Source organism: Coregonus clupeaformis, chromosome 5 (genome assembly GCF_020615455.1).
Source record: "Coregonus clupeaformis isolate EN_2021a chromosome 5, ASM2061545v1, whole genome shotgun sequence".
NCBI lineage: Eukaryota > Metazoa > Chordata > Actinopteri > Salmoniformes > Salmonidae > Coregonus > Coregonus clupeaformis.
This window is the reverse complement of record NC_059196.1, coordinates 25,952,744-25,979,930: the sequence shown is the minus strand read 5'-3', so window position 1 is coordinate 25,979,930 and position 27,187 is coordinate 25,952,744. Positions and strand designations below refer to the sequence as shown.

General features: G+C 47.1%; 1 protein-coding gene and 2 long non-coding RNA genes across 4 annotated transcripts in view; 1 reads left to right on the top strand and 2 right to left on the bottom strand.

The window, feature by feature from the left end:
* Positions 1-20,420, bottom strand: part of brip1 (BRCA1 interacting helicase 1) — a 108,964-nt gene extending 88,544 nt beyond the window's left edge. For both annotated transcript variants that reach the window (XM_045213786.1, XM_041876649.2), the window contains exons 1-14: positions 20,338-20,420; positions 19,790-19,910; positions 19,406-19,517; positions 18,992-19,189; positions 18,485-18,633; positions 17,970-18,119; positions 13,661-13,969; positions 11,165-11,386; positions 10,277-10,476; positions 9,788-9,920; positions 9,409-9,563; positions 9,055-9,223; positions 8,736-8,876; positions 8,246-8,407 (exon numbers count right to left, since the gene is read on the bottom strand). In XM_045213786.1, the coding sequence (XP_045069721.1) occupies positions 8,246-8,407; positions 8,736-8,876; positions 9,055-9,223; positions 9,409-9,563; positions 9,788-9,920; positions 10,277-10,476; positions 11,165-11,386; positions 13,661-13,969; positions 17,970-18,119; positions 18,485-18,633; positions 18,992-19,189; positions 19,406-19,517; positions 19,790-19,882 (2,193 nt within the window). In that variant the 5' untranslated portion in view covers positions 19,883-19,910; positions 20,338-20,420. The remainder of the gene's footprint in view (positions 1-8,245; positions 8,408-8,735; positions 8,877-9,054; positions 9,224-9,408; positions 9,564-9,787; positions 9,921-10,276; positions 10,477-11,164; positions 11,387-13,660; positions 13,970-17,969; positions 18,120-18,484; positions 18,634-18,991; positions 19,190-19,405; positions 19,518-19,789; positions 19,911-20,337) is intronic.
* Positions 20,421-21,383: 963 nt separating this feature from the next.
* LOC123485115 lies at positions 21,384-22,503 on the top strand. The gene is made up of 2 exons (XR_006658871.1): positions 21,384-22,047; positions 22,240-22,503. It is a non-coding gene; the product is annotated as an uncharacterized LOC123485115 (long non-coding RNA).
* LOC123485108 lies at positions 22,044-23,852 on the bottom strand. The gene is made up of 2 exons (XR_006658870.1): positions 22,520-23,852; positions 22,044-22,385 (listed from the first exon to the last, which is right to left on the bottom strand). It is a non-coding gene; the product is annotated as an uncharacterized LOC123485108 (long non-coding RNA).
* Positions 23,853-27,187: the final 3,335 nt, after the last annotated feature.

Genomic DNA, 27,187 nt, shown 5'->3' with positions numbered 1-27,187 from the left:
AAGTTTCCACAGCAGCCCTGAGAAGCTGTCTGTCCAGGCAACAACATTGAATGAGGAGCACTACAGTATTTAGCCAGTCTCAGAGTAACAAACCTGCACAACTAACAGTGAATAATTAATGGTGATTTCTGGGTATGGTGTGTGTGCGCATCGCTCAGCTTCTGGCCACAAACAACATGGTAGAGTGGGCCGGATCTCTGCTTTGTTTGGTCTGGAGGGACAAGTGCCACTCTTAGGCACTGAACTGTACACTTCCTCTCTCTTTCGCACGTCTTCCCTCCCTCCCTCCATAATCTCCCCTCCCTCCCTCAATCTCCCCTCCCTCCCTCCCTCCCTCCCTCCATGCCCCCACAATCTCCATATTTCACCTCTTTCCTCTCCTCCTCCTCACCCGCTCTTTATGTCCTTCCCCATCCCTGGTGTCAGTGTTGCGACACGTCACTGTTCATTTTTTAAGCAAACTGTTCTCCTAGCGCCCGTTAAATAATGGAGGTGGTCTTGAGCGACGGTAGCATTAATGAAACATTAACGGGAGACGTGTTGCAGCCTTCAATTATTCAGCCGTTTAAATATGACAGCGACCATCACGCCAAGGGGGGTGCCAACCAAGTGGCTTCCGCGCCACCTTCGACTGCCACCCCAACCCCTCCCCTGGTGTCCACACCTCGAGAGTGAAGCTTGGGCTGTCAAAGTTAAGCATTGAAGATCTTCTTGGTATCTTTTTAGTGTAAATCACTCCAGAAGGGTTAGCTGTTAGTGAGCACAGACAGGGGTCTTAAAGGGGAACTCCACTGCAAAACGCATCATCATGATGATGTGGCCGGTGACACTTTGCTTCTTGAAAGTCCAATATCTTGAAAACGTGACTAATGACATGCAAAATATTTTGGGCCTGTATCAACAGTGGACTAATGAAACAAATACCAAAATATAGTTTGAGTGGAATTCCTCTTTAAAGCTTTGCCTCCTCAAGGCTGTAGCTTAGTGAAACATTTAGCCTACAACAGCAGCGCACCTCAAGTTTCCACTGTAAAAGGCCATATAAAACATCTAATTTACCTGGAGCTAATTCTGCAGATAGCACTACTGGGTGATTTGAAGAGTCATAGTCAATCGATCAATAATATAATATCTGAAGAAACTATGAGAATAGAAAGGTTCAGAACTTCTGTGAAACATCACAGTTGAAAAATATATGGCAAATAGAAAATGGATGGTGTTGAGAGATAGATGGGAGGGGTTGAGTGGAGCTGAAGGGTGGTACTAAAAACAACAAGATAACTAATGTAAAATATACTGTGTCCGTAAAATGTATATAGGTTCAGAACTTTTGTGAAACAGCACAGTTAAAAATAAACTCAGCAAAAACATGTGTAAATATTTGTATGAACATTAACAAGATTCAACAACTGAGACATAACCTGAACAAGTTCCACAGACATGTGACTAACAGAAATTGAATAATGTGTCCCTGAACAAAGGAGGGGGTCAAAATCAAAAGTAACAGTCAGCATCTGGTGTGGCCACCAGCTGCATTAAGTACTGCAGTGCTTCTCCTCCTCATGGACTGCACCAGATTTGCCAGTTCTTGCTGTGAGATTTTACCCCACTCTTTCTCCAAGGCACCTGCAAGTTCCCGGACATTTCTTGGGGAATGGCCCTGGCCCTAGCCCTCACCCTCACCCTCAGGTGAGACGTGCTCAATGGGATTGAGATCCGGGCTCTTCGCTGGCCATGGCAGAACACCGACATTCCTGTCTTGCAGGAAATCATGCACAGAACGAGCAGTATGGCTGGTGGCATTGTCATGCTGGAGGATCATGTCAGGATGAGCCTGCAGGAAGGGTCCCACATGAGGGAGGAGGATGTCTTCCCTTTAACGCACAGCGTTGAGATTGCCTGCAATGACAACAAGCTCAGTCCGATGATGCTGTGACACACCGCCCCAGACCATGACGGACCCTCCACCTCCAAATCGATCCCGCTCCAGAGTACAGGCCTCGGTGTAACGCTCATTCCTTCGACGATAAATGCGAATCCGACCATCACCCCCGGTGAGACAAAACCGTGACTCGTCAGTGAAGAGCACTTTTTGCCAGTCCTGTCTGGTCCAGCGGCGGTGGGTTTGTGCCCATAGGCGATGTTGCCGGTGATGTCTGGTGAGGACCTGCCTTACAACAGGCCTACAAGCCCTCAGTCCAGCCTCTCTCAGCCTATTGCGGACAGTCTGAGCACTGATGGAGGGATTGTGCGTTCCTGATGTAACTCGGGCAGTTGTTGTTGCCATCCTGTACCTGTCCCGCAGGTGTGATGTTCGGATGTACCGATCCTGTGCAGGTATTGTTACATGTGGTCTGCCACTGCGAGGACAATCAGCTGTCCGTCCTGTCTCCCTGTAGTGCTGTCTTAGGTGTCTCACAGTACAGACATTGCCATTTATTGCCATGGCCACATCTGCAGTCCTCATGCCTCCTTGCAGCATGCCTAAGGCACGTTCACGCAGATGAGCAGGGACCCTGGGCATCTTTATTTTGGTGTTTTTCCAGAGTCAGTAGAAAGGCCTCTTTAGTGTCCTAAGTTTTCATAACTGTGACCTTAATTGCCTACCGTCTGTAAGCTGTTAGTGTCTTAACGACCGCTCCACAGGTGCATGTTCATTAATTGTTTATGGTTCATTGAAAAAGCATGGGAAACAGTGTTTAAACACTTTACAATGAAGATCTGTGAAGTTATTTGGATTTTTACAAATCATCTTTGAAAGACAGTGTCGTTTCTTTTTTTGCTGAGTTTATATGGCAAAATAGAAATCAAACTGGATGGGCTTCAGAGATAGATGGGAGGGGTTGATGGTGCTTGAAGGATGGGATTAAAAACAAACAAAAGATAACTATTGTAAAATACATTGTGTCCGTGAAATGTACACTGCTCAAAAAAATTAAGGGAACGCTTAAACAACACATCCTAGATCTGAATGAATGAAATAATCTTATTAAATACTGTTTTCTTTACATAGTTGAATGTGCTGACAACAAAATCACACAAAAATTATCAATGGAAATCAAATGTATCAACCCATGGAGGTCTGGATTTGGAGTCACCCTCAAAATTAAAGTGGAAAACCACACTACAGGCTGATCCAACTTTGGTGTAATGTCCTTAAAACAAGTCAAAATGAGGCTCAGTAGTGTGTGTGGCCTCCCTACAACGCCTGGGCATGCTCCTGTTGAGGTGGCGGATGGTCTCCTGAGGGATCTCCTCCCAGACCTGGACTAAAGCATCCGCCAACTCCTGGACAGTCTGTGGTGCAACGTGGCGTTGGTGGATGGAGCGAGACATGATGTCCCAGATGTGCTCAATTGGATTCAGGTCTGGGGAACGGGCGGGCCAGTCCATAGCATCAATGCCTTCCTCTTGCAGGAACTGCTGACCCACTCCAGCCACATGAGGTCTAGCATTGGAGGAACCCAGGGCCAACCGCACCAGCATATGGTCTCACAAGGGGTCTGAGGATCTCATCTCAGTACCTAATGGCAGTCAGGCTACCTCTGGCAAGCACATGGAGGGCTGTGTGGCCCCCCCCAAAGAAATGCCACCCCACACCATGACTGACCCACCGCCAAACCGGTCATGCTGGAGGATGTTGCAGGCAGCAGAACGTTCTCCACGGCATCTCCAGACTCTGTCACGTCTGTCACGTGCTCAGTGTGAACCTGCTTTCATCTGTGAAGAGCACAGGGCGCCAGTGGCGAATTTGCCAATCTTGGTGTTCTCTGGCAAATGCCAAACGTCCTGCACAGTGTTGGGCTGTAAGCACAACCCCCACCTGTGGACGTCGGGCCCTCATACCACCCTCATGGAGTCTGTTTCTGACCGTTTGAGCAGACACATGCACATTTGTGGCCTGCTGGAGGTCATTTTGCAGGGCTCTGGCAGTGCTCCTCCTTGCACAAAGGCGGAGGTAGCGGTCCTGCTGCTGGGTTTGTTGCCCTCCTACGGCCTCCTCCACGTCTCCTGATGTATTGGCCTGTCTCCTGGTAGCGCCTCCATGCTCTGGACACTACGCTGACAGACACAGCAAACCTTCTTGCCACAGCTCGCATTGATGTGCCATCCTGGATGAGCTGCACTACCTGAGCCACTTGTGTGGGTTGTAGACTCCGTCTCATGCTACCACTAGAGTGAAAGCACCGCCAGCATTCAAAAGTGACCAAAACATCAGCCAGGAAGCATAGGAACTGAGAAGTGGTCTGTGGTCACCACCTGCAGAACCACTTCTTTATTGGGGGTGTCTTGCTAATTGCCTATAATTTCCACCTGTTGTCTATTCCATTTGCACAACAGCATGTGAAATGTATTGTCAATCAGTGTTGCTTCCTAAGTGGACAGTTTGATTTCACAGAAGTGTGATTGACTTAGAGTTACAGTGTATTGTTTAAGTGTTCCCTTAATTTTTTTGAGCAGTGTATATAGTATGTATAAGCTGGAAGTAGAAGCCTAAGTGTTGTTGTCCATTAGTCTACTCCAAATAGGGGAGGGGTGGTAGGGTTAGGGGAAAATATATTTTAAAAAAGGTATACAGTGGGGGAAAAAAGTATTTAGTCAGCCACCAATTGTGCAAGTTCTCCCACTTAAAAAGATGAGAGAGGCCTGTATTTTTCATCATAGGTACACGTCAACTATGACAGACAAAATGAGGAAGAAAAATCCAGAAAATCACATTGTAGGATTTTTTATGAATTTATTTGCAAATTATGGTGGAAAATAAGTATGTGGTCACCTACAAACAAGCAAGATTTCTGGCTCTCACAGACCTGTAACTTCTTCTTTAAGAGGCTCCTCTGTCCTCCACTCGTTACCTGTATTAATGGCACCTGTTTGAACTTGTTATCAGTAAAAGACACCTGTCCACAACCTCAAACAGTCACACTCCAAACTCCACTATGGCCAAGACCAAAGAGCTGTCAAAGGACACCAGAAACAAAATTGTAGACCTGCACCAGGCTGGGAAGACTGAATCTGCAATAGGTAAGCAGCTTGGTTTGACGAAATCAACTGTGGGAGCAATTATTAGGAAATGGAAGACATACAAGACCACTGATAATCTCCCTCGATCTGGGGCTCCACGCAAGATCTCACCCCGTGGGGTCAAAATGATCACAAGAACGGTGAGCAAAAATCCCAGAACCACACGGGGGGACCTAGTGAATGACCTGCAGAGAGCTGGGACCAAAGTAACAAAGCCTACCATCAGTAACACACTACGCCGCCAGGGACTCAAATCCTGCAGTGCCAGGCGTGTCCCCCTGCTTAAGCCAGTACATGTCCAGGCCCGTCTGAAGTTTGCTAGAGTGCATTTGGATGATCCAGAAGAGGATTGGGAGAATGTCATATGGTCAGATGAAACCAAAATATAACTTTTTGGTAAAAACTCAACTCGTCGTGTTTGGAGGACAAAGAATGCTGAGTTGCATCCAAAGAACACCATACCTACTGTGAAGCATGGGGGTGGAAACATCATGCATTGGGGCTGTTTTTCTGCAAAGGGACCAGGACGACTGATCCGTGTAATGGAAAGAATGAATGGGGCCATGTATCTTGAGATTGAGTGAAAACCTCCTTCCATCAGCAAGGGCATTGAAGATGAAACGTGGCTGGGTCTTTCAGCATGACAATGATGCCAAACACACCGCCCGGGCAACGAAGGAGTGGCTTCGTAAGAAGCATTTCAAGGTCCTGGAGTGGCCTAGCCAGTCTCCAGATCTCAACCCCATAGAAAATCTTTGGAGGGAGTTGAAAGTCCGTGTTGCCCAGCGACAGCCCCAAAACATCACTGCTCTAGAGGAGATCTGCATGGAGGAATGGGCCAAAATACCAGCAACAGTGTGTGAAAACCTTGTGAAGACTTACAGAAAACGTTTGACCTGTGTCATTGCCAACAAAGGGTATATAACAAAGTATTGAGAAACTTTTGTTATTGACCAAATACTTATTTTCCACCATAATTTGCAAATAAATTCATAAAAAATCCTACAATGTGATTTTCTGGATTTTTTCTTCTCATTTTGTCTGTCATAGTTGACGTGTACCTATGATGAAAATTACAGGGATCTCTCATCTTTTTAAGTGGGAGAACTTGCACAATTGGTGGCTGACTAAATACTTTTTTCCCCCACTGTATTGGGGATTGGAAATGATGCAGACAATTACATTGATTGAAGCTACAATCTATCTGCAGTATAAAAGCTGATCTACCCCCCCATATTATTATTTTTTAACATAAAACCCCCCCCCATCTCAGCTGGAACATTAAAGACAGATATGACGTGTGTGTGAGCATGCCCCCAGCCTCATCCTCAGCCCCCATCCTCCTTCAGGCGCCAGCGAGGATGCGTCTTCACACAGACAGCTAGGCGACATCACCCCTAATGGCCCTTATCTCAATCTGCTTTAAAAGCATCTTGCATTTCCATGCAATCTTTTCACCTCTGCAAAACCCCCTTTTTAATAAACCCACCTCTCCACCCTCTCTTCCCAACCCTCCACGGTGTGTTTTGTCCCTTTCCTCTAGCGGAGCGGCCAGACGGAGAGGCGCAGGCAGAGGGGTACTGTAGTTTTAATGGGCATTAACTGGGGGGCTGTTGAGGCTCAAGTGCAACAAAACCACAGCTCCAGGAGGGCTCTGGGAGATGTCTGAGTGTGTAATGTCTGCATGAGTGTGTGTGCATGGCCAGACACACACGCACGCCTGTTTGCGTGCACGCGTGAGAGAGTACCTTTAACTGTGTATTCTTGAGTTGTACTGTATGTTCTGTGTGCGTATACACATTCACAGTGTGTCTGCCAGGAGTGTGTATCTGTCAGAGGGCGACAGACAGAGCTGAGAGGAACGAAGGACACCTCTGCGGCCTTTGAGTGATCTTAGTACTGTGTGACTGGCCTCTGTCTCTCAGTACTGCTGCCTCTCTGATAGGCATCACCCAGACACACTGAAGAGAGGGGTGCCTGGAGATGACCCATCCTCTGTCTCACACACACAGGACTCACTGGCTCCAGAGGGCCTCAGACTCTCCAATTAATACCCCAAGTAACCCCTCATCTCTTCATCTTTAAGAGCCGTCTGTCTGTACATTAAATATTAATGCACAGAGGGCATAGAGCTCCTACACTAGCCATCAATAATACACAATATCCACCCAGAGTTGTTCTGTGGCTGTCTCTGCCTGCCTGGCGTCATGGCTGGGGGGGTAATGAGGGGGGAAAGAGACAAAACTGGATCCTAATAGGAGACTTTTAGCTTTCCTTTCATATTCTGATATCATTGATATAGTCTCAACTGGATAGTCAGCTAGAGGACAAACCTTGAGCTTTGACATCAAAGGGTCAAATACAAACCATAGGCCTATTGTATATAAGCATAAAGAATGAGTGCATTGTAAGGCACTAAACAGGCACACAAGTGGACACACAAAAAGGTATGCAGCGCTATGCAAAAATGCAAACAAACCTTCACATGTAACACTCACGTATATGTGCACGTGTGAGCACCAACACACACCAACAGTGACATGAGAGAGCCAGCTGGTCCCTAAGTGGACTGGTGGTGGTGATGTGACAAAGACACAGAGCCTGAATGGAAATCTATTATTCATGGCAGAAGGCATAACAAACAAAGGAGGACAAAGTATTTATCAATGGGCCCTTAGAAGTGTCTGGTTAACTGAAATGGGATACAGGGTTTTATGTAAGGTATTTGTTAGCTTACTACTGTTTAAGAGATTTCCATTAGCTCTACATAGGCCTATATTACAGCTGCTCACCATATATGGACCCTTAGAACCTTTTCCTTTGGCATTCAAATCAAAATAAAATGTTATTGGTCACATAGACATATTTAGCAGATGTTATTGGGGGTGTAGTGAAACGATTGTGTTCCTAGCTCCAACAGTGCAGTAGTATCTAACAATAAATAAAGATTTTTTAAAAATTTAAAAATTAAAAACACTCAACCTCAAAATGTGGTCTCTAGCCCCTCCTGGTGGTAAATGGTAGGAACTGAATACGTTTTAAACAAGAAAAAGAGTGGTGAGTGAAAATTAGGCACACATCAGCTCAGTGATTCTCAATGGTCGTGTTCAGTATGGCACTGAAGCAAAACGTTTTGCAACGGAAAAAATAAAATCTATTGGAAATGTTTCAAAACGTTTCCCCCCCCCCGAACTAGCTTTAGCAAAGAGACTGGTCTTACCTTGTAGGAGGGCAGGAAGCAGAGCACTCCCCTCCCTACGGCCTGGCAGACCCTGAGCAGTAGGGCTCCCACCTCATCCTGGAAGGCATAGGTCTCAGCGTGCTGGAAGGTGGCACACAGCTTCCTCCCCTGGGGGCCAGAGCCCAGCGTGCCCACCCATACCTAGAGGAAGGACAGGTCAGACACTGACTGAACACACTGAGCAGGGGTATACCAACTGACAAGCATACAGGATTTGACTGTTTAAACATTGAGGGGGGTAAGGATGTCCTGCTGTCAGGACAAAATCCATGAAGGAGAAGCCCCAGTTAGCAAAAAAGGAAGACGACAACAGTCAAATCTTATTTGTTTGTGCTTTTTTTACCTGGTTACATAGTCCAGTTCCTTTCTGAGCATCGTTAACCATCAGACTGTTTCTGGATACTATGATAAAATCACCACCCATAACATCAGTGGTGACGCTGAAATGAAGGCAGAGGTTTCTACTGACCTGTGACTTGCTGATGACGTGGCTGGCCTCCAGCTGGATAGAGAACTTGACCCCCAGCTCTGAGGAGAAGGATCCCATAGGAGACAACGTGCCTGAGGTCAGCACGATGCTGTGAACATTGTCCGAAAGGTCTGAGAACGCCTGCCATGCGCACACACACACACACACACACACACACACACACACACACACACACAAAGACCACACCCCTTAGGACGGGCAGCGCTCAAAGTAATATAATAATACACTACTTTTGCGTAATAGGTACTTTTTTCCCCATATAAAAGGTGTATCCAGTACATCCTCCCCTGCTACTCACCACGGCAGGGTTGAGGCACCAGAAGCTGAGTGTGTGTACGAGGGTCTTGGTCTTGGCACTGTGGCGCCGGCGGTTGGGCCTGGCGAAGAAGCCCTGTGCATCTGGCACGTCTGGAGCCGTGGTCCAAGTGTAGGTCTGCTGCAGCGCCACGCGGTAGTCCTCTGCAAACCTGACCACGGGAACATGACCAGGACAGAAGTGTTTGTCAGTGATCTAAAGTGTTTGTATAATGTAATTTGTAGTATGTTGTTGTGTTGATCTTGTTTTTCACCCTGACTACAATACACATTTCCCAATTAGAACAATACAAATATTGACTGATTGTTAAAGACTGGTTCACAGATTGCTTCAGACCTGCTCTTGTCCCTGTAGAGGAAGTCCAGCACCATGAAGAGACTCTTGATGACAGAGGAGCTGGCTGAGCTGATGGTGGGGACCTCCACTGTATCCTCTCTCCCGTTCACCAGCCCAACCCGCTCCTCCTTCTCCAACACCGCTGCCAGGTGCTTCTATACAGGGGGAGAGATGATGGAGGTGGAGGGAGGGAGAGATGATGGAGGTGGAGGGAGGGAGAGAGATGGGGAGATAAAAGAGATGTAGGCCTCCCTTCTAAAACACACAAACCTTGCAACAAAAAATGAAAAGGGGGTGAAAGTGAGAGAGAGCAAAAGATAAGGATTGAGACAGAGAGACAGGTGAGAGGAGACCTAGGTGGTCAACAACATTATCTGACCTGCAGCATGGCAAAGGTGTCAGCGGTGATGCCCATGGTGTGGAAGATTCCCAGAACCTCCTTGCCGTTCCACACCTTACAGGACATCTCATACTCCCTCTCAGCCAGAACACTGCAGCTCTCCTGCATCCAGCTACACAACAGGAGGAACAGACAGACAGAGAGGGAGCGAGAGAGGCGGCCATCTTAAAACTACTATTTGATATTGAGGCAAGTCTAGTGAAGACATTCTTTACAAGTATTGATTACATTTAAATTCATTTTTAACCAAGATGGGTTGATAATTAGAGCAGTTGTGCTAGTGCTGGCCTAGAAAGAAAAACATGCACCAGGACTAGATAGCTAGAGAAACACTACTGTAGTTTCAGCAGGGGAGGTGATGAGAGGGAGCTCTTCCTTGAGCAGGCTGCAGCAGAAGGCCCAGAGGGTTTAGGGTTTACCTAGAGGGGGTAGGGTCTATCTAACTCCAGGAGGTTAGGGTCTATTTACTTGAGCAGGGAGCAGCAGAAGGCTCGTAGGGGTTCGTGGTTGGAGCGTCTGATGTTATGGGTTACCATGCCGTCCAGCTCCTCCCTGGCAGACAGCAGCTGGGGTTTGTTCAGGGTGTAGCTGGCACTCTCCCTGGCACAGTCCTCTATGTTGTGGGCCTCATCCAGAACCACAATCTGACCCTTCAGGTTGATCTGCATCTGTAGGGGAGGAAAGGGGAAAGAGAAGAGGGGGAGAGGGGAAAGAGAAGAGGGGGAGAGGGGAAAGAGAAGAGGGGGAGAGGGGAAAGAGAAGAGGGGGAGAGGGGAAAGAGAAGAGGGGGAGAGGGGAAAGAGAAGAGGGGGAGAGGGGAAAGAGAAGGGGGGAGAGGGGAAAGAGAAGGGGGGGGAGGGGGAGAGGGGAAAGAGAAGAGGGGAAAGAGAAGAGGGGTAGAGGGGAAAGAGAAGAGGGGGAGAGGGAAAGAGAAGGGGGGAGAGGGGAAAGAGAAGGGGGGAGAGGGGAAAGAGAAGAGGGGAGAGGGGAAAGAGAAGAGGGGGAGAGGGAAAGAGGAGGGGGAGGGAAAGAGGGGGAGGGGGAGAGGGGAAAGAGGAGGGGGGAGAGGGGAAAGAGGAGGGGGAGAGGGGAAAATATTACATACAGAGACAGACAGCCTCCCCTCACTCCTTCTCTCCCGCTCTACCCCAGTAAACAGTAAGCATGCAGTGGGTTTGACCAGGTGGTGGTCAAGGAATATGTTCAGCTAAAAGTATAGGAGTACACATCTATCCTTCAATGTGTGAAGCCACCTTTCTTCTGGCCTACATCATCATCACTCTCTCCTTCTCTTACACCAACAACAATTCCCTCCGTCCCTCGTCCCACCCTCCATCCTGCCCCCCCCAGACTCACGCTCTCCCTGATGAGGGGGTCCAGCAGGTAGTTGTAGGGACAGAAGACGATACAGGCGTCCTGCATGAGGTCCCTGGCAGCGTAGTAGGAGCAGGCCCTCAGCCGGCCCCCCAGACGAACCAGGTCCTCTATGTCCCAGGCCTGGTGGAGACCATGGACCCACTGCAGAGTATTCTGGTCCTGCATCTTGTGCACACCGTTTTTGAAGCGGCACGACACGCCCTGAGTGCCGTAGGAAAAAGAGAGGGGTTGTTTTCATCCTTGACAATACACACACCAAAAATAATTCACTTCAGCACACTGGTGACCTTGAGGAGCTCTCAGAACCAATCAATAGACCTTCATCATGGTTTACACACCTCAGCTACCACCATGTCACAACCAGCCGGCTCCCCGGTGACACACACACACACACGTGACAACTATAGACCGTTACCGCAAAAGGCATGGAAAGAAAGGCAGCTATCAAAGGGGTGGGTGGGTCCTCACTTTCTGCCACACATCAAGGATAAACTTCGACACTTAAAACGGTTTTGTTTCCAACGGTTCAGTGTGTGTGTGTGTGTGTGTGTGTAGCGCAGGTGAAAGGATTAGCGTTCACTCAAGTAATTCTTATATTGGGGCAATGGCAGCTTAGGGGTGCGATTTGACTTTATGACTCCACAAAAAGAGAAAGCACAACAGGGGAGTCTTAACCCAATTGAGCTCAGTCAAAGCCAGAAGTTGGGGTGTATAGAGTTGTAACAAGAGACTGGCTTTAGACAGGGCCTAGGGGACTGGAGAGTGGAGGGATAAACAGGGCTGGTAGAAGAAGTCTGAGTGCGATGGAGCTGTGGCCATTCTATCCTCTGAGGTTGTTGCGGGGACACCCATTCTCTGTAACAGATCAGGATGTGACACTGTCACCGTGTCGACTGTAGACTGAGGCGGACAGGACAGATAGACACCTCTGGTGACAGCGCAATAGGGGCTTATTATATGATCAGTCTAACCTTCTTGTGTGTGTGTGTGTGTGTGTGCATAATAGGTGCTCATTACACTAGCCACCTCACCTGGAGGAGAACAGGGGTTAGGACTGCAACAGTAACACTGACTATAAAGAGTATCCCATCCGACACAAAACCTGTCTGAAGCCTCTTGACACGTCGTCGTGCTAGAGAGACTGTCTGACTGATTGGGGATATTATGGGGTGTAATTGCCACCCGGGGCGACGGTGACGGGGGATGTCTGCCTGTCCTTTAACTGTGGGGTTGGGTTACGAAGCATTTCTTTCTAGAGCTCAGAGGCGGCTCGAATTCACTCCCTTAAGGAGTGTCTGTCACTGGGATTAGAAACACCACTCAAACTCAGGATCGGAGGTGTGTGTGTGTATGTGTTTCCATGTCTGAAGAGGTGTTGGTTTTCACAGCTGGATTGGGGTAAATCTCAGTTCAAAAGAATCCAATTCAGGCCCAGTAATAGTCAACCACCTCCATTGAGAGGTAACAGGGCAACACTATTGTAGCCTAGCTAGGAGCTGAGCTGGTTTAAGCCCTAGGGTGGAGCAGGCCAAGAGGCCTTGACCACGGCTCTACAAAACAATACCCTATTGGTGGCACTAAGGAGGACACCTTGTTACTACAAAGAAGGGCGGTAGGTGAGCTAGAGGTCAGGGAAGCGGGCCAGCAACTGGACAGTCGTCAGTTAAAATCCCAGGTTTGATGGGAAAAAAAGTGTGTGTATAGGGTTGCAATCGGTAGTTTACCAAAATTACCGGAATCTTCAGTCATTTTGGTAATTAAGAGAGAATCTATGGCAATCTATCGTAAATGTGGTATTTATACTTGAATCACTTTTTTTTTTTTATGTATTCATATATAGTATTCATTTTTTATATCTGTGTCCATATTGTCCATGAGTTACTAGCAGATAGACCATATGGTTCAAGAGAAACAGCCTAATTAATTAAAAAAGCATCTAATCAACAATGGCATTATTTTCAATAAACTCTGCAACTCTTTCAACTATTAACTTTTTTCATAACTGCCACCAGTTTGATGCCGAAACATTGAAAACAAATACATAGCCAAGTAAAGTGTGTAAAAAAATATATAAAGGATATGTCATGCTGAAACGCTCATATTAAACACCAATGGTATTCACTGTTGATGGTTTATATTTAGGAAAATGTTTTACAGATTTGTCATTCTATTTTGTATTTGAAAATCATCTTATTTAATTATTTCATATATTTTACATGTGATAAGGCCACACAGAGGGCCAGAGAGAATTACAGACACCTCTACAAATCGGAAGTACCCAAAAGGGCCACCAGATGTCTTGTGATAGATTACATAAAGATACCACATTTCTAGTAGTTTACTGGTAAACTTAGAAAGCTTCTAGTAATATACCCTCCCTTTGCAACCCTGTGTGTATTAGGTCTGTGTGTGTGTGTGTGTGTGTGTGTGTAAGTCTGTATGTGCTGTGTGTGTGTAGGTCTGTACTCTACTCACATTCTTCGCTTCCAGCAGTTCTTTGCAGCGTTCGTTGCGGTTGGAGTGAGGCATCACCTCTGGGTGGACACAGGTGTGGTCCCTACTGGACAGGATGGTCATGGGTGCGGAGGAGTAGAGCGTACGCTTCATCTCGTGGGCGATCTGAGTGATCTGTTTGTGGGTGCGCGTGCCAAAGAAGATCTTGGGGACTTGTTTCTTCTTGCCCTCTTTGTCCTTGTCCTTCTCCTTAGAAGACTTCCCCTCGGCTCCTTTCTGGACGCCTTTGGACGAAGCACAGGGACAGAGACAGCAGGACACCACGGGGGACTAGTAGACACATGGTGGGAGAAAGAAGATAAAAGTACAAGATATCAAGAGTGTTATCACATCAAAACATTTTGAAAAACATTTTTCAATTTTACATTGCTCACTATAAAAATATTGACACCAAACAAAAAGGTAATCACCAATACCAGACAATTGGTGAATCTCTTAACTGGTGAACTCTATATGCTCTAGTAGAGAACATATAGGAAAGTATAGCAAGAATGTGTATCCACACAATACTGCCTGTCAGTCATGGTTAGATTACATTCTCTGACTGCTGAAAGATGATAGGTGGCCATTGTTGGGGATGTGAAAGTGTAGCTGCTTTTTAATTGGCTGTCAGTAACCACAGTGGATGTGTGGCGTCCCTTTCTCTTGACACACAGGTGAAGCGTAGCCAACAGCACTGCTGAAACTGATACCAGTCAGGTGATGAGCTCTTTTAAGTGGGACACTTTCCACCCCTTTCACTAACACTAATGCAAATGATGCATCACCCACGCGCCAGACCCAACCATACAGACTAAACAAGCCAACCACAAATAGTATTGTTCACCACAAAGTTCTAAGCAAGTCACAGTGTTCTTTAGCCGTTTCCATCAGAGGGAGTAAAATGTTATGACAGTGTTTTGAAGTAACCCTGAATCTAAACCTTGAGCTTAGTAACAGCATTAGTCCTGCTTTTAAAAGGAAGACGTTCATCCCCTAAATAATAAGAAATCCCTCACTCTCTTCCATCTTTTACAATCTGGCACCGACCGGTTTATATGCCTCACCATATAAACAAATGCTCAGGGTGTGTTTTACATCTCAATGCCAGCAGATCAAGCTAGCTGAGCCTGTGGTGCTTCAGTGGAGACTAGAAGGGCCAGGTGGTTCAGGTAACCCTCCTTCTCAAACCATGAAATATTACAATGTGTGTTAGGGGGCCCTAACTGAGCTCAGCCACTTTCCCTTGATTGAACAGGTATTCACTCTGTGTGGTAGACAGACACCCTCACTCTCAGCATCACACATGTAGCAACGGCGGTGGGTGGTATTGTCCAGTGTTGAATGAATGAGCCGCTATGTGTCTGTTGCAGAGGGCAGCCAACACCATCAGGCCCCCTGTTAGTTATCTACATTCCATTCCAGGGGGGTGTCTGCTCGCTCCTATGAGCCCAGCGAAGCCCCAAACCATGTCGGTCTGCATCTCGGACAGGGACAGGCATGTAAAGGGATACCCTTGTCAGCAGTTTCCTGCTGCTGCCTTTTGACAAGGGTCTCTATTCAGCAGTGACGCCCCTACCCCCCACCTGTCGATGAATAAGTAATTATTTGCCATGATCTCGCTGTAGGAGGGATATGTGGAGGGGCCTATTTAACGTGGCAGCAGCAGCAGGTAAGGTGATCGGGCTCTGTTGCCCAGGCAAGGGGCGGAGCTGCAGAGCCGAGGAATATAACTAGTCTGTTCTAACGATCTGGCCCTGCTGTAACCTGACCCTACTAGGGGCCCCTAGAGTCCCCTCTGTTTATTCATCATGTCAGCTCAGGGCTCTTTATCCCCTTAACTCACAGGAGCTGCCTCCCAAATTGCACCCTATTACCTTGCTTGTGGCTTCTCCCTACAGTGTTCATAAGAAAATCTCTCTTTAAAGATATCACTTGGTATGTTCTAAACGGTACTAGCATCATCCTTATTATCAGGGCAGTGACAGTCAGAACCATGACCTGGATGTAGAGGTGGTGGTGGTGTGGTTCTCAGTCACTCAGTATACTCTTGACCACGTAGACCTAGCTGATTCCATCCCTGTGTGCCTTGAGTTTCAGCATTGCACAGCTGACACCTGAGACACAGGAATCTCACACTCCGGGGGGGCCAGGTGATGGTGGTGGGGGGTTTGGCGGGGACAGGCTGGCTCTGTGTTGCTGGCGCCGCTCGCTGGATGCCAATTTGCTCCTCAGTCCTCAGCCTTCAAGGTTAGGAATGCATTCCAGTGGGAGGTGGGGTGCACATTAAAACACACACAGGGGTGGTGGGCTGGCTAAGTCGCAAAAAGATGACTGCAGTGCCGTCCTGATCAAATACCTTAGGAGACATGACACAAACTAGCCATCACCCCTCTGCTCTGGGGTGCATCCCAAATGGCACGCTATTCCCTATATAGTGCATTACTTTTGAACAGAGCCCATTGGGCTCTAGACAAAAGTAGTGGACTATGTAGGGAATAGCGTGCCATTTGGGAAGCACCATGGTCTACAACTGACACAGGTGTGAGGCCCCCCGAATGGCCACCCAGCTCTCCCTCCTCAGAAAGCACTCGTTTACCCCTCTAGGTCCCAGGGCTCAGTAACCAGCGGGTGAACCCCATTCAATATTTATCCCTGGCTTTCACAGATCAGCGGCGAGGCGAGGCAACCCCTCTTAATTAAAAGTGGAGCTCTGTCCCTTCAAAGAGCCCCATTCATGACGTCAGTCAGCAGCTCACAGCATAGAGGAGCCGGTCAATTATCAGACGGGGAAACCCAAGATGAACAGCGGGAGGGAACTTTCTCCTCCTTCCACGTCCTCTTAATTTCCATCTACCTATTGCTTTCCCCCCTCCTCTTCCTGCCTTATGCAGACTAAACACAACCTATATTACATGACACATTCACTTGGCACACAAGAAATGTGAGAACGCCGCCAAAGGAATGTGATGGAGCACAGCCACACATTAAATGGGCTATGCTGCCACCCAGTGGACACAATGTAGTACTTGGGTAGCTGTACAACACTAAAATATTTATCTTCATGGTTTCTAATGGTTGGCATTAAGGTGGTAGTCAGTTGAGCTGATCCTAGATCAGCAATAAAAAGCAACATATCCGTAGTTTAGAATGTATGTACTCACACAGTAGTGTGCCTCAGGGGGCAGGTCCATCGGTTAGGGCTGGCCGATATTTATTTTTTATTTATTTCACCTTTATTTAACCATTTAATCATTTACAACTGCGACCTGGCCAAGATAAAGCAAAGCAGTGTGATAAAAACAACAAAAACGGAGTTACATATGGAATAAACAAAACGTACAGTCAATAACACAATAGAAAATCTATATACAGTGTGTGCAAATGTAGTAAGTTATGGAGGTAAGGCAATAAATAGGCCATAGTGCAAAATAATTGCAATTTAGTATTAACACTGGAGTGATAGATGTGCAGAAGACGACGTGCAAATAGAGATACTGGGGTGCAAATGAGCAAAATAAATAAAAATGTAAATAACAATATGGGGATGAGCTGTGTACAGGTGCAGTGATCGGTAAGCTGCCCTGACAACTGATGCTTAAAGATAGAGAGGGAGATAAGGGTCTCCAGCTTCAGAGATTTTTGGCCAAAATAATTATCATATCACAATATTTTTCTCATTTCTGACGGTATTTTATGTTTCTGAATAATACAAAAGTTCTAAATATGTTTTATGAGTAGAGCATGACCCTAGGATGGCAACAAATTAATTCTAAGTGATTTGAATGGGCTTTCTACATTCTGATGTTTTATACTCAACCGAACTAAATCAAATCAAAGTTTATTGGTCATGTACACAGTTTAGCAGATGTTATAGTGGGTGCAATGAAATGCTTATGTTACTAGCTCCTAACAATGCAGTAAAATGTCAAACAGAACACAACAACAACAACAAATTAAGAAATCAAGAAATGTCGGAACTAGGTCACAACTGCCTGTGAAAGTAGTCCAATTTGTAGAACTTTTCATTAAAATTGAGCACTGCATCAAAATATCTTTGTAGACGGTAAAAATCCATACCGGTATATGGATCCCTACCGGTAAATATATTTCCCAGCCCCACCATCAGTTGAGCTGATCCTAGATCAGCATTAAAAAGCAACATATCCTTAGTTTAGACTAGAAGTACTCACACAGTAGTGTGCCTCAGGGGGCAGGTCCATCAATTTAGATCAGCACTTACAGGCAAGTGGCAACATATCCTTAGTTTAGATACAGTAGATGTACTCACACAGCAGTGTCTCTCAGGGGGCAGGTCTATAGTCTGTGCCTGGGTACTCAGCTCCACGGTCCAGGTCTGTGCTCCAGACACTGGCCTCTCTCCTTCTGGCTCATCATCTATAAACACCACTCCCTGCTCCAAGCACCTCCTCTTACAACCCTGAGGGAAACAGAGAGTAAGGGTTTATGTTATTATTGACTGAATTTTGTACATTGTCCTATAAAAAAACATGTACAAAAATTAATGTGAATAAGGGCGTGTCATTATCAGCACAGTTTTGCATAGATTATAAGATCTTTATATCTTGTTTATGTAGTTCCTGAGATGTCAAATACTTCCTTAGGCATTCAAGACAGTAAAGAGCTGAAAATCCGCACAGACATTCACAGATTTTGTATACCTTGGAACTTGAAACAGGGACAAATCAGAATGGTTAGACTTATTGGTCTGTCTGCGAAAGGATTGTTAATATGGCTACCAATAAAAATACATGAAATTCTGTTGCATTCTATAAGGCTACGTACCTTCTGCTCCATGGTTGGGGTGCGGATGCGTTTCCTATCAGGCTGGAAGTCATCATCCTTCTCCTGTTCGAAGGTTAGGGAGGTCTGGAGCTTGTCAGACAGACGAGAGGCTAGAGACTTGGGCTTGTACTCCTCTGATGGAGGGGGCACTGAACAGACAGGGACAAAGGTATCAACATTTGTATTTAATTGAAAAATGTACAACCTGAGCTGAGCTAGGGGATTGGGAGTGTGACTTACACTGCAGTAAGTGCATTTACAGTACATATGGTCTTTCTCAATCCATTCCTGAGGGGATCCTGACGGAGTGCACATTTCTGTTCGAACTCAGCACGAATACACTGTATTCAACCAATAAAATAATCACCAAGCCCTTCATTTGTTGAATCATACGTTTTATTAGTGTTGGGTTAGAACGGAAATATGCACCCCCTGGTCATCCCCCAGTAACACTGACCAATTTAGTGGTTATGTATCTCACTATTACTGTTCTCAACTAAAGATTACCTGTGTCTGTGGGAGAAGATGAGCGCTGTGCCACCACTACCTCCGGTGAGCCAGTGAGGTCCACCACCACAGTGGCTAGTGGTTTGGGCCTGTTGTCTGGGACACTGGCGGGTTTGCTGTGACAGGCACACTGACAGGGGGTGGTGACAGCTGGCTTCTTACCCTCTGTAGGACTGCTGCCGTCCTGTTCAAGCTTACCTGGACACACACAGGACATACATACTTGAATCATCATCACAATTAACCTCAGACTGTGATTTCTAGTATGCAGCTGCAGAATATGCTACACTTGAATATACACTACACGCAGTAATGCTTTATGTGGACCAGAAATGTAAAATAAAAGCATTGCTTGTGAATGCAAATCAATCGAGAATCATAATTCATAAGAAGTAGTCTAAGCAGCACCCTTACCATATTGTGCCTGCTGCCAGGCCAGGGCGGAGCAGAGCAGGGCCAGGCTCTTGCCACTCCCTGTAGGGCTCTCCAATAGACAGTGCTGCCCATGATTCAGCCCTCGCACTATCTGGGGAGACAATCACACACAACAACAGGGGTTAGTCAGTCACACACTCAATAACACAGACTGATAACACAGAGTAGTCTAACTGCATACAGTGTTTATGGGATATGGGGTGAATCTCAAAAGTCAAGAGTTTCCGCTCCTCAGATCTTATCCTCCAGTCTCCTTGCTTCCCTCTGACCTTTTAAGAGGAGGCAAGGAGAGAGAATGAGGAATCAAGGAAATACTTTTGAAAATCACCCATGGTTAAAAGTGTGTGATGCTTACACACTTACAGAGTTCATCATGGCCAGCTGGGAGGGGTAGGCTTTGCAAGGGAACTGTATCTTCACCCCTCCTATGGTGTACTCCACTGGGGGAGCAGCCATGGTGACTGCCTTGTCCAACTGGTATACACTGGAAATAAATCAAAACAAGCTTGAAGCCACTACATGTTGCTGCAACTGACAATATCATTCACATCGATTGGTCACATTCCCCGCACAATATAGCTCTGACTAAAGTTAACTAACGTTAGCTAGATCTAGTCATTTGCTTTTTGCGAAATAGAAGGCTCTGCATCTAGTTACGGTAGCTTATCGAGCTAGTAAGCAATGTGTCATAACTCACACAGCAAAACTAACATCAAGCGTTAAAAAACACTGTTTTCTTCTTAAATTTAAGATAGCTAGCTAACCGCTTTCACTTTTATCTGTGTGATTTGCCAAGTATCAGGTAGCTAGCTGTCCTTGCTAGCTTGCATAGCCTCCAACTACCACAACTTTCAGCAAGCATAAAATAACTAGCTATTTACAATATCAATGTTTGAATGGTGTTAATTTACCTTTGTAGCTAAAAATGAGATGTACAAAGCTTGTTAGCTGACTGTAAACATCCTTGACTAGCTAGCTAGAAGTTCCCGCCGTGGAAGCAAGTCTCACAAACCAATCAGATTGGATAAAACATATTCGTCACGCAAAATGAGACGTGACAGTAGCCAATTACCACAGAGCATTGACAGGGTCTCTTCTTCTTCGTCTTCTTCTTCTTCGATGAGGTTTAACGGCGGTTGGCGTCCAATAAATGTTGCATTACGCCACCTACTAGACTGGAGTATAACTCCTTTATACTTTGCTTACATTTTTTTTATTTTTATAATCATAATCATAATAATCATAAAAATACTAATACCCTACCATCTAACACTACACTCACAAAAAAATTGCTGGGGTCTCCCATGTACTAGCAAAATATGTACTACCAATGTATAATTGTCTACATTACAACAGTTTTATTATAACATTATAAGATCCCCTGTAGCTCAGTTGGTAGAGCATGGCGCTTGCAACGCCAGGGTTGTGGGTTTGTTTCCCACGGGGGGGCAGTATGAAAATGTATGCACTCACTAACTGTAAGTCGCTCTGGATAAGAGCATCTGCTAAATGACTAAAATGTAAAAGTACTTTATCATGCTAAATGTGTTTTTTATGGAGGACCAAACCTGCCATAATTATAAATAAATAAATGCACATATAAATGGATGAATTATTGCACACATATAGATACATAAATATTTCAATAATTAATCCCACTTTCATTCATTTTATTCATTTATATTATTTCTTCATTTATTTATTTATATATTTCTTCCTTCATATGATAATAAGGAGGTGTCGAGCAAAAACATGTGGGTGGTATCTAACACACCACCGGTTAACTCATGTCACGGCGCGTTTCTCGATTGCATTTGCCTGGGGTTCGTTCAGTACGTCAGAACGGTGTTTAACATTTAATTAAACAGAAACGGTACTGTACTGAATGACCAGTTGAACAACGGCATGATTATGGTGGCCCAGACGCAATTGTCTATGGTGTGCTGCACCAGGGGCCTCATGTACAAAGACTTGCGTTGAATTCATACTAAAACATTGCGTACGGACAAAGCCATAAATGTGCGTACGCACCAAAAAAATCTGATGTATGAATCTCTGCGTACGCAGCATTCCACATACATTCTCTTTGTACATCCCAATCAACGCGAAATTGAGCGCACATGCACGAGCACCACACCACACCCTGTCTCCTCCCTCAATTAAATCAATTTAAATATGGTAATTAGTCCAATTTGGCAAAAGAAACCTGCAAGAACATGGCTAAAGCAAGCAAGAAACGAAATTTCACTGAAAACGAATTAGAGGTGCTACTATCAGAGGTAGAAACAAGAAAAAATATTTTATTTGGAAATCTGTCCTCTGGAATTAATAACAAAAGAAAGAAAAAGAGTGGGCGAGTTTGTCTGATGCCGTCAACGCGGTGGGATCTGAGAGTCGCACCGTAAATGAACTGAAGAAGAAATGGTCAGACATAAAGGTGGAAGTTAAGCGGAGAACTGCTGCGCACCGACAAAGTGTGGGCAGAACAGGCGGTGGTACAGGGACCGATGAACTTGCACCCTTTGATCAGAGAGTTGCCTCTATTGTAGGAGACACGTTAATCTCTGGAATCGTATCCGCTGATGTAGGAGACTCGGATATACTACAGGACTGCCAGCAAGGTGACTCAGATTTATTTCCTTAACTTTGATATACATAGCCAGCCACCGTTTAATTTTAAAATGCATGCAATATAGCAAAAGGTACACCAGAGATTTCACGTATCCACTGCTTTTATTGCAAATGCGTGTACCCATTAATAAGGAACAGACTCAAATTACTGTTAAGATGTGCCTGTGTTTAATTGGACTTAGGAACCGCAGGAACGTCCACTGGCACGCACTCAGAGTCCGCACCACCTGAGCAGCCAGAGCCCATTCAGTCCAGCGTCTCCCGTGTCTCTAATGTTCCCCCCAGTGCTGAAGCCCGTCCATCTGGCCGTGTCTTGACGCATGCTGTTCTGGAGTCACAACAACAAATTGTTAGGGCCATTGAAGAAATGAACAGTCACCTTAAAAATGTCACTGACGCACTCACAGAAATAAGCCATTCATTAAAATAATTGGTCAAAAAATGAACTTTGTGTCTGAGTACCATTTATATTGTCGCAATTACACGTTGACGGGCCTGAATGGCTTGTTGATTGTGCTGCACATATACTGGTCCTGGGTCAGGGTCATCTGGCGGTGCCCCCACCTCACCAAGGGGTATGCCATGCCTGTGCGCGACATTGTGCAGCACTCCACAGGCCAGTATGATGCGGCAAACCTTGTCAGGGCGGTATAACAGCATCCCCCCGGTCCTGTCAAGGCAGCGCCACCGACATTTCAGCTGCCCAATCGCCCGCTCCACAACTGACCGAGTGCGGGAATGGGCATCATTGTATCTGCGCTCTCGGTCAGTTTGTGGGTTGGTGAGGGGGTTAACAGCCACGTCTTTAGTGGATAACCACTGTCTCCTGATGGGCAGTAATAATAATTACAGACACAAACATTTTACTTTTAGATAGAACCATACATTTAAATGCATAACTTACCAAGTAGCCACCCATCGCGCACCCTGCCAGCTTGGAGTCTCATCCCAACCATGCTGTTTGTAAGGATATATGAATCATGGGTTGACCCAGGCCACCTTGCCACAATATTTGTTAGGCGCATTTGTGCATCACATATAATCTGCACATTTATTGAATGGAAATGTTTCCGATTCACATATGCAAATTCGTCTTCAGATGGCGCCTTTATAGCAATATGTGTGCAGTCGATCGCTCCGATTACATTAGGAAAACCGGCTATCGCTGCAAATTGCGCTTTGATGTTTGGCTGGTCACCTGCATCGTATGGGAACGTTATATACCTGGTAGACAAGCGGATGATGCCGTCCCATACAGGTGGCATTGCACGGCTCAAACACGACTGGCTTATTCCTGAGCGGTCTGCCAGTTCTCTTTGGAAAGAACCGGTTGCTAGGAAACCAAGTGTAGTAAGCACCTGTAAAGGAACGGGTAATGCGTGGCTCCTCACTGTCTCTCTTTCCAAATTCGGACCCAACTCAGCGCAGAGCTCCAAGAGTATAGCCCTTGGAAATCTGAAACGGCTGATGAGCCAGTCATCGTCGTGGGCCAGAAAATCACCGTGGTCCCTAAAAACTCGTTCTCTCCGGATTTGTCCATTGAAAATGTCTTCTAATAAAGCCAAAGCTGCCATTGCTAGACGGGTTGTATCAATTTTCACATCCTTTATATATGTTCTTACTTAATTGCATAATTAATAGAATATTCTAATAAGACTCGTGTGACAATAATATGGCAAATCATTTATCAATTACAAATTATAAGCAATATCTGGCAGGTGCGATAGAACAGTTCGTAGTGTAATGTTTGCCACTTCACTTTATTGCCTCTATGAGTCGCCAACGGACAAACATCACAAAACGCCAGGCCTGAAGTTTACGTGGAAGAACGCACATTCTTACGTTAATTTCACTGTTAGTACATCTGACCGTGAACGTGAAAGCTGGCGTACGCCGTGTTTTCGTGCGTATGCAAGATTGATACATGAGGCCCCAGGACTCTCTGTTATCACTTGAACTCTGGCGAAGTCATCGGGCAACTTCTTCCAAATAGTTAAGAACTAACGGGTTCACTTCTGTGTCCATTGTACTAGCTAGCTGACCCAAGTTTTCGATGCATGCCTCTATAACCTGGGTCAGTGTGCTAGCTTAGCATATACCGATGCCTCCCTGAACTTGCCACTGACTGGACTTGAACCAGGGCCTTCTTGACAACATGTCTTAACCGATTGAGGTATACAAAAGGTACCAATTGGATAGCTCCTTCAGCGACAATTCAAGCTAGCTGTGGAGTGAAGTTACGGTACATTCTTAAATCTGTTACACCTCCACACGGAAAAGCAGGTAATCTGGAAAGGTGTCGTTTTCAGCAGCATTAGCCAGCACTGCCAAGTCTCTGGCTACTGCTCGCCTGATTGCAGCCATACTACTTGCCAGAAGAAATGGGCTACTGAAGCTATCTACCGGTTGTAAATCTCTCAAGTGTGTGTAGTTTGATTCTTTACTTTTCGGACCATCAAAGCCAGGCAAAAGCAATCGAGCGACACGCCATTGTCACACCCTGGCGCTGGGACTCTATATGTTGAGCCAGGGTGTGTTCGTTCTATGTGGTGTATTTCTATGTTGGGAGTTCTAGTTTGTTTATTTCTATGTTGGCCTGAGTGACTCCCAATCAGAGGCAACGAGTGTCAGCTGTGGCTGGTTGTCTCTGATTGGGAGCCATATTTAAACTGTCTGTTTTTCCCTTTGTGTTTGTGGGTTCTTGTTCCGTGTTGGTCTATGTTACCTAGGACGTTACGAGTCGTTTGTTGTTTTGTTCATTGTCAGTATTTATCACATTAGATAAATAAACATGTTCGTTCATCACGCTGCGCCTTGGTCTATTCCGTACGACGATCGTGACAGAAGAACCCACCATACAAGGACCAAGCAGCGTGTCCAGGAGCAGGCAGACTGGACATGGGAGGAAGCGCCGGGAAAGGAGATGGAGAGGTTGGCAATGGCCCAGGTGGGCAAAGAGTGGTCCTGGGAGGACATGCTCGGGGGAAAAGGGCCATGGGCTAGGATTAAGGCCCTGGCGAGAGAGGAGCAGCGGCGTCAGCAGTGTCATCGTCGGACGGACGAGAGGCAACCCCAAAAATTTTTTAGGGGGGGGCACACGGCATGGGCGACTGGGCAGCAGGAGGCTGCCACAGGACGATTTGGAGAGGAGGCCACCGGGTTTGGGGGGCCAGAAGGCAGGTTGGCGGAGCATGGATGGAACCAACTTCCCGTACTCAGGCATGGCAGCATGGGACGGGGCAGGTTCCGCGGTATGCGGAGCGGCGTACTGTGCCACGAGTGGTCCGGCATAGTCCGGTACGTCCTGTGCGAGCACCCCGCACGTGTCGTGCGAAGGTGGGTATGCAGCCAGGACGGAGTGTGCCGGCTCAACGCTCGTGGTCTCCAATGCCTCTCCGCGGTCCCGGATATTCTGCTCCAGTGTCACGTGCTGTTATGCCAGTACGGGTACACAGCCCTGTACGTCCTGTGCGGATGCCTCACACGGAGTGTGTGAAGGTAGGCATTCAGCCAGGACGGGTTGTGGCCGCTCTTCACTCCAGGTCTCCTATCCGTCTCCACAGCCCGGTCCGGCCTGTTCCTGCCCCTCGCACCAAGCCTACGGTGTGCGTCGCCAGCCCGGCCCGGCCTGTTCCTGCCCCTCGCACCAAGCCTACGGTGTGCGTCGCCAGCCCGGCCCGGCCTGTTCCTGCCCCTCGCACCAAGCCTACGGTGCGCATCGCCAGCTCGGCCCGGCCTGTTCCTGCCACTCGCACCAAGCCTACGGTGTGCGTCGCCAGCCCGGCCCGGCCTGTTCCTGCCACTCGCACCAAGCCTACGGTGCGCGTCGCCAGCCAGGCCCGGCCTGTTCCTGCCACTCGCACCAAAGCTACGGTGCGCGTCGCCAGCCCGGCCCGGCCTGTTCCTGCCACTCGCACCAAGCCAGGGGTGCGAGTCGTCAGCCTGGTTCAGCCTGTTCCTGCCACTCGCACCAAGCCAGGGGTGCGAGTCGTCAGCCTGGTCCAGCCCGTTCCTGCCACTCGCACCAAGCCAGGGGTGCGAGTCGTCAGCCTGGTTAAGCCCGTTGCTGCTCCACGCACCAAGCCAGGGGTGCGAGTCGTCAGCCCGGTAAAGCCCGTTCCGGCTCCACGCACCAAGCCAGGGGTGCGCATCGTCAGCCCGGTCCGGCCCGTTGCTGCTCCACGCACAAGCCAGGGGTGCGAGTCGTCAGTCCGGTGAGGCCCGTTCGGCTCCACGCACCAAGCCAGGGGTGCGTATCGTCAGCCCGGTCCGGCCCGTTGCTGCTCCACGCACCAAGCCAGGGGTGTGCATCGTCAGCCCGGTCCGGTCCGTTCCTGCCTCACGCACCAAGCCAGGGGTGCGCGTCGTCAGTCCGGCACAACCCGTGCCTGGGTCATCGGTACCTAATCAGGTACCGCTCAACTGCTCCACAACGGAGCTGAAGCTAACCGCTCCTGCTACGTCCAGTTCAGCTCCAGCCAGCGGGGCCAGACCGGACCAGGGGCGCTATGGGGGGAGTATTGGAGGGTGGTGGGCAAGCCCGGAGCCAGAACCGCCGCCGAGGAGGAATGCCCACCCAGCCCTCCCCTGTTTTGCTCTAGTTGAGGCGCGGTCGCAGTCCGCGCCTTTAGGGGGGGGTACTGTCACACCCTGGCGCTGGGACTCTATATGTTGAGCCAGGGTGTGTTCGTTCTATGTGGTGTATTTCTATGTTGGGAGTTCTAGTTTGTTTATTTCTATGTTGGCCTGAGTGACTCCCAATCAGAGGCAACGAGTGTCAGCTGTGGCTGGTTGTCTCTGATTGGGAGCCATATTTAAACTGTCTGTTTTTCCCTTTGTGTTTGTGGGTTCTTGTTCCGTGTTGGTCTATGTTACCTAGGACGTTACGAGTCGTTTGTTGTTTTGTTCATTGTCAGTATTTATCACATTAGATAAATAAACATGTTCGTTCATCACGCTGCGCCTTGGTCTATTCCGTACGACGATCGTGACAGCCATGAAATTGATCAATCAATCCCACTGGGTCATTTCAACATCTAGTTTTGATTTACATTTGGTTGAGTTGTCAACTAATGTGAATTCAACGTAAAATCAACAAAAAATGTCACCGTGTCATTGGATTTAGGTTAA